The sequence below is a fragment of the Rutidosis leptorrhynchoides genome, chromosome 2 (genome assembly GCF_046630445.1).
Source record: "Rutidosis leptorrhynchoides isolate AG116_Rl617_1_P2 chromosome 2, CSIRO_AGI_Rlap_v1, whole genome shotgun sequence".
Taxonomy (NCBI): domain Eukaryota; kingdom Viridiplantae; phylum Streptophyta; class Magnoliopsida; order Asterales; family Asteraceae; genus Rutidosis; species Rutidosis leptorrhynchoides.
In genome coordinates, this window is record NC_092334.1 from 296,737,754 (window position 1) to 296,745,372 (window position 7,619).

The window sequence follows — 7,619 nt, forward strand, 5'->3', positions numbered from 1 at the left end:
CCTTTACAGAACATTAACAGATCATCTGCAAAGCAGATATGAGTCAACTTAACCAACTTACACCTATAGTGATATTTGAACTCCTTTGACATCTGTACATGTTTTATAATTATCAGATTCAACACCTCCATTACCAAAGTGAACAAATATGGTGACATGAGATCTCCTTGCCTCAACCCTCTACCCCCTTTAAAAAAACCATTTATATCACCATTCACACAAACAGAAAATGATGCAGTGGATATACAAGTCATTATCCAACCAATCATTTTTACATGGAAACCAAATTTGCCTAAGATATTCCCCAAGAAGCTCCAACTTACAGTATCATAAGCCTTTTGAATGTCTATTTTCATTGCACACCTCTTAGGCCCATTGATTCTACCATAACCCTTCAAAAGTTCTTGAGTAATAAGAATATTATCTTGAATTGCTCTTTCAGGAACAAAAGCACTTTGATTCAAGCTCACCAGTTTATTCAGCCCATTTTTAATCCTTGCTGTAATAATTTTGCTAATAGTCTTATACAAAACATTACAACATGCAATAGGTCTGAATTCAGACACTTTATTGGGAGTATCAACTTTTGGAATTAAGCCTAGCAATGTTGCATTGATCTCTCTCAATAATCTTCCAGACTTAAAAAAATCTTTAATAGCCTGGCAGATCTCATCACCAATAATAGGCCAAGCCTTCTTAAAAAACCCTGCAGTATATCCATCAGGCCCAGAAGCCTTGTTACTATCAATATCAAAAATTGCTTCTTTAATTTCATCAACAGTAACCTCATTCACCATTTCATTTGCTTCTGCTTCACTCAATACATTAGTAAAAATCTCCCCAATGTTCTCCATTGATTGAGTATTACTAGGGTTACCCAAAAAGTTCTGGAAATGATTAACAAATTGATCAGCAACACCTGTACCAAAGAATCTTTGATCATTTTCATTACATATGCTTTCAGCTCTCCCTTTACTCTTTCTTGCTTTCAATATACCATGAAAAAATTTGGAATTTTTATCCCCATCCTCCAGCCATTTTAACCTAACTTTCTGCTGCAGAATTTTCATTTCATCTTTAGTAGCCTCTTTATATTCATTCAGGGTACTCACAGCTTCAGCTTTAATTCTTGGATCATGTGGGTTTTTATCAACTTCAGCCTGAATCATCTTCAATTTACTTTTAAGATCCTTGACTTTTGAGAAAATATTACCATTCTGCCAGTTAAGTCTATTCAAATCTTTCTTCAAGCTTTTAAGTTTCTTGACCACCCTGAACATTGGAGTACCAGTAACATCCACTTTCCAGCCATTTTCAACCACCTTTAAGAATTCAGGCTTATCAGCTATGTAATTCATGAACCTGAATGATTTTGGCTTACTAACAATTCCATCAGGAATAATCAATATAGCAGGGCTGTGATATGAAATAATGTATGGTTGAAATATGACATGAGCTGTACTAAATGCATCAATAAAGCCTTCATTAGCCAATACTCTATCCAACTTCTTCAGCACATTACAATTAGGGTTTTGAAGGGATTTAGTCCATGTATAATGGAAACCAGAACTGCATAAATCATCTACCTCAATATTGTTAACACAACTTTGAAACTCTATCATTTCATCAGTCATATGTGACCCCCCTGCACTATGCTCATTAACCTTCAAAGTTACATTGAAATCTCCCATTACAATCCAAGGGTTACTACCAGTTATAGCTTTTTGCCCATTTAACTCAGCCTACAATTTTCTCCTTTCACCACCATAGTTACTGGCGTAAACAATACTACAAAAAAACTTAGTTCTATCAACCACAGTTTCCACTTGACAACATACAACCTGCTTAGTCATATGTAAAATCATAACTCTAACTTTATTTGTATCCCATCCAATAACCATTCTACAACTATTTTGGCTATACTTAACATTTGATACCCATTCCCAATCCTGAAAAATATAATTACTAACTCCATTCACTGTCTTAGTTTTCAAATGAGTCTCTAAAACAGCACAAATACAAAGATGTTCATCTCTAATTAAATTCCTAACTTCATTCTGCTTATCTATACTATTAGCACCCCTAATATTCCAAGCTGCTACTTTAAGTTCTAACATAGCAACTTATAATCAGGAGAACCAGAAATCATATCAAAATTGAAGGGTCTCCACCCCTCAATACATCTTTATTCAAAGCTTGAAATTCATCATTTAACTCCAATACATCTTCATCATCAGAGCTAATGCCTTTCCCTCTAACCATATCTTCCCATTGAAGTTGAAAATATTTGACCATTTCATAAGACCATGATTCTGTCACCTCAGCTGAAGGCTGCTTTTTCTGCTTTATGTATTCATCCACAATCAATCTCTTGTCAATCAATGGGTCCATCATTAATTCATCCAGATTCTCAGCTAAAACAGAAAATCTATTATTCCCAGATTGTTGACCATTGCTTCCATTCTGCTCAACATTTTGTTTATTTTGTACTCTCTTTGGCTTGAATTCCATATGACCTTTGTTTTTATTCTCAACTTTCTTTGGTGCCTCATACTTCTTATTATATCTAACTTCTTTAAAACCATCACCATTCTGATTAACTTCTTTTGCTCTCAATTCATCTTCAGTCCTAGGTCTTTTCACACACTCATTATGCCCATGCCCAAACACAGCACAATGAGAACAGACACTAGGCTTCCAAGAGTATTCAACTTTAACTTGTTTAACATTTTTAACATTCTGATTAGCATCATGATAGTGGATATCCACCACATCCACACAGCCTTTGCTTGCATCCAATTCCACCATAACCCTAGCATAGCCAAGTCTACCCTTTCCATTATGACACATACCAGCTGTTACTGTATCCATGAGAATAGGCTTACCAATTCTGCTAGCTATGGTACTTATACCTTTAACACTCCAAGCCTCCAAGGGGACATTTAACAGTTTAACCCAAACAGGCACCTTACATGGGTCAATCTTCTCCACAGTCATCTCAGGGTCCCAATTACACACAAGTAAAGGTTTACCATTCACCATCCAAGGACTACTCTCAATAACCCTATTCATACCTTCCTCATTATTGAAAGTGAAATAGCAAACCTGCTTACTATCCATCATAATATCTCTTAACCCAAATTTACCCCACATTCTTCTAAGATTATATTGTAAAGCCCTAAAGAGACATGGAGCTCCCAATCATATAACCACAAGCAGTTGTTTTCCATTTAAAACTACCTTCATTCACTAATTCTTCATCAAAAATGACAAATTCATTGCCATCCTTATCAGCACAAGGTGGAACATAATTCAGAGATTTCACAATCGTTTCATTATCATGATTAACAGCATACGCATATGACATTTTAACATGATTATCATTCACAGCAGAATTAGATTTCTCCTTATTCAAAATAGGGCTACTTACAGACACAAGAGGAACATCTTCATCATTAATAGCCTTATCCGAATTAGCAGAAGTGTTCTCCATATTCACACAGCTTACTCCATTAACCTGTGATTTCTCCTCATTCAGACTCTGGCTACCACTCACACAATCACCTTCAGATACTACTTCATCCAAAATATCAAAATCAGTAGAGTTTTCTGCAATAATCTCCTTTGCCGACAATCGATTCTTATTCCTATTAGCAAACATCAGAATTGAATCATCGAATTTGTTCGGCATCTTGACCTTCCTTCTCGATGATCGTTTAGTTTGATTCATGGCTAATTTGTCGATTTACTAACAAACGAAACAAAGATACAAGCAGCGGAAAACGTAATAGATGCTAATCTACGAATTAATTTTGAAGAAATTGATGAAAATGGAGTCAATCTGAAGAAATTAGGGCGAAAATGGCGTAACCGCCATTCCTGCCACAATCGCCAGAGAGAGAGAGTGTGCTTTTTATTTGGGGTTCTACTCCGCAGCTTTCACTTGTAGCGATTTTCTTTCAAGATAAAACCAAAATGCCTGAATTTTTCTTTATCGAAGCGTTTATTGGGTGTTTTGTATGAAATTATGGTCAATTAGATTACGCATCTAATGAGTACATTGAGAATGAACTACATTGTGATATATGGGAACTTGAACAACTTCTCGAACTTGTATTTTTGCACATTTCTATAACAGATGTGAATATCAGTAGTCTAACGATTTGCATTGGTTATTTTAGTATTGGCATTGTCTCTGGAAAAGCCATATTTGGACCCCCGGTGGATGATTACTGGAAGAAAAAACTTGAGGAAGAGGCAGCTGCAAAAAAGACCGACACGAGCTCATCATCCTAGGATGTTATTAAGCTTCAACAAACACAGTTCAACGCTCATAAGAAGTATACAGCGGCTTATGCTAACAGAGTTTTGCAGGACTTGTTGGTAGAACTTTTGGATGTAAAAAGTAATAAGAACATGTCATAATCGCTTATATTGAGACGAATATCCAATTAGTGACAATCTTTTCTGTAGTTCATTTTTTGTTGGTTATATTCTTCATAATTGTTCATGTTCAGAAAATGAATTGTTTGTTTTTACTTCAAGATTTTTTATAAGCATAACTGTCATATACTTTTTTCTAAACACAGTGACTTATTGTTCTGCTCAACAAATGTACAAAGTAATAATTGGGTACGACTGACTTTGGAAACGTAAAGTGAAAGGCTTTCGTGATAGCGACGGGGTTACTCTCTTTTAATCAGTTTCCAACTATGCAGGCGGTTGATTTATTATGGTTCCAAAAGTTTCAAACTTGGTGGTTCGGTTGGTTTGCAATTCTAATCATCCTATATCTTTATAACACTTAGGTTTGCAGTTGTTCAGTTTCGACAAACCTTGACCAACTTTGTCACTTTTGTGTACCATAGGATGGCCCTTTGTCCCCTTTATAAAAAAAAAAACGGGATGGCAGCCCTTTTACAGGTTCCCTAGTTGGCCTGGTTTAATCTATGTAGATTGACTAAATGCAGAAAGCGTTTTGCACTTGCGCGATCATGTTTTCCTACATACTTTTATCTTTATCTTTAGTTATTATTAAAAGAATCAAACAGCTATCATTTGAAGATAAATGGTAAAATGGTATTTTAGCTTTTAGGTGGAGCTTGGAGTTGCAGGAATTCATTTGAAGTGATTCACGAGATGGTATTTACTTAGGGTTGCATCACTTATTACTACTAGTTATTAGGTTGATCTGTCAAAAGTTTACACTGTTTTGTTGTGTTTTTTGCAATATATTTGTTCAGTCTTAATATGTATTTCAATGTAATCGGTTTGTGGGTCTAGTTCATAGTATGTCAAATACATCATAGGACTTGTCAAACACGCCGGGTGTGTACCAATCATAACACATTAACATCTTTTCGATCTAGTATAATATAATTTTCTGTTTCACCAACAACAAAAGTAGACCAAACATGTTTATTCATGATCAAATTGGATCATTTTAGTCTGCAAAGGATATATATAATCAACATTTAACACAACCCATATAAACCAAAAGGCTTAAAACTTACAAGCATACAATAAGACTGTCTACAAAATTATTAAACTGTATGTAAAGGTACAACAGAGATACAACACATGAAAATGAAATGAATCAACTTCAGTTCTTTTTCACTCTTTTCAACTTCTTTGAATTCTTTTTATTATTTATCAATTCATCATCAACACTATTACTTGAGCAACCTTCCAGACTTTGCAAGGGCCGATACTTAACTTTCGCTAATCGGTCTTTCGTAGCTTCAAGCCTAGTGTTCTCATGTTTCTTAGCCTTAAGAAACCCAGAAATCTGTTGCTTACAAAGCTTAATCTCCATTTCCAATACATTAATTCTGGAATCAACCGGCACACTACAATGCTCAACAATCTGTTTTTGTCTGCTATGAACGATTGCTGGCTGCCACACCTTCAATGCCGTTGAAGCTTCCCTCACTTTTATTAAATTCTCCAACTCAACAATCGCTGCTTTAATTTTCTCATTTTCAGTAGCTAATTGACCCTCAATCTCATGTAACTTTCTTTTGTGTTCATGGATTTGAGACTCTATTCTAAGCACAGCTCTTCGTTCTGCCAAAAGCTTTTTGGCTTTATCCTTCTCGAATCTGATCTGGTAAAGCGATTTAGTAGAGGGGTGGTCAGTGGATGATGAAGGGTATTTAGGGAAATCAAAAGACAGTAACTTTGACCACAAGACGTCTTCTTTTGATAAACGATTAAGGCGCCTGCAACTCATAGCTAAACAACAAAGATCCTTGTAGCTTAAACATGAAGTATCGACTCCCAACTCCAAAATCCACCTCCATAATTCATCTGGTAGAGACATCTCTAAACCTTCTAGACGATGAATATGTTAGAAAAGAAACACACAATAGAATAAACACAAAAAAAGAAAGGAACCAGGAAGAAGTAAAAAAAAAATATGGTGTTCCTGAGTTTTGGTTGGAAAGAAAGGGAAGGGATCTCACTCACCTCCCTTTCATTCCCCTTCATTTAATTTCTTTTCTTTTATATATGAACTCTGGAACATAAGTCACATAATATGTATAACCATACATATGATATAGGTGATGCTTGAACCCACAACGGTTTGTTCTCATACAATACAGTTAAGCCAAAGCCCTTTGGTCTTAAAAAGTATGACCAATTAAACAATCCCAATCATTTTAAAAACCTGATTAACTTTTTGTTTTATTAAATATAACGAGCAATAAAAAAAATAAGCAAGTTGTTACTTACATTGTTAAGTAGATAAACATTTCAAAATAAGCACAACAACCCTAGAAACTGCTTATCTGCATATTCAGTTTTTAACACAATAGATAAACCAGTATAGGTTAACTGCAGATTATGTTTTATTAAAATTAAATATCCGATTCTCATAATTTTACCTCTTAAATTTCTTATTTGTTACAGCTTATTGTTTTGCCAATTTCAAACTTATTAGCTCACCAGAATCATATATCAATTCAGTTATTTGAGCTAAACAGCATATCAAATTCAGCATCCCTTTCACCGCAAAATAAGACTCTTTTGAGCTTACAACAAATAAATAGTTCCCGTCTGAATTAAAAATTTTAAGGATTGAGAAACGAATTAAAAATTTTTGAAGTAAGATTGGATCTAGGGATTACAAAATAAAAGAATAAGCGAGTGCGATTGTGAACCTGTTGAGTCGATCGCCGAGTCTTCAGGCCAGGAGGGTTTCAAGAACAGAGGAACCACTTACATCACACATAGCGGTTCAATATGACCCGTTTACTATGCTTTTATACTCCCTTTGATTTTTTTTTATTTTTCCCTGACTTACACGTTTAGTGGTTACTTTTTAATTTTTATTTATTTATTTTTTTCATCTTACATTTTTTTTTTTTTTTTTTTTTTGTGTAGTGATATTTCCACTCCCATTTCTTATACATCCACTAATTTTTGTACATAACTACCCAAAATACCCTTAAAGTTAAATTCTTTTGTTTTTTTTGTATTATTTAATTTAATTTAATGACAGTTCTTTACTTCAGTAAATTATTTGCCCTCTACTCCTTCACACTTAATTGTTTCTCTCTCAACTTTCACCTTATACTTTTCTTTTATCTCGATAAACTACGTTTTCATTATAAGTT

At 34.5% G+C, this 7,619-nt stretch overlaps 1 protein-coding gene across 7 annotated transcripts; it reads right to left on the reverse strand.

Annotated features, from left to right (window-relative positions):
* Window positions 1–5,402: 5,402 nt before the first annotated feature.
* Window positions 5,403–7,288, reverse strand: LOC139891812 (F-box protein SKIP24-like). 7 transcript variants are annotated; one of them, XM_071874818.1, is made up of 3 exons: window positions 7,164–7,228; window positions 6,736–6,791; window positions 5,403–6,333 (listed from the first exon to the last, which is right to left on the reverse strand). In XM_071874818.1, exon 3 carries the CDS (start codon window positions 6,320–6,322, stop codon window positions 5,603–5,605), a length of 720 nt encoding a protein of 239 aa, XP_071730919.1. In that variant the 5' UTR covers window positions 6,323–6,333; window positions 6,736–6,791; window positions 7,164–7,228; the 3' UTR covers window positions 5,403–5,602. The 7 variants fall into 7 exon arrangements, with proteins under 7 accessions (XP_071730919.1, XP_071730917.1, XP_071730916.1 ...); XM_071874816.1 differs by having other exon boundaries at window positions 5,403–6,330; window positions 7,164–7,226; XM_071874815.1 differs by lacking the exon at window positions 7,164–7,228 and adding an exon at window positions 6,888–7,157 and having other exon boundaries at window positions 5,403–6,330.
* Window positions 7,289–7,619: the final 331 nt, after the last annotated feature.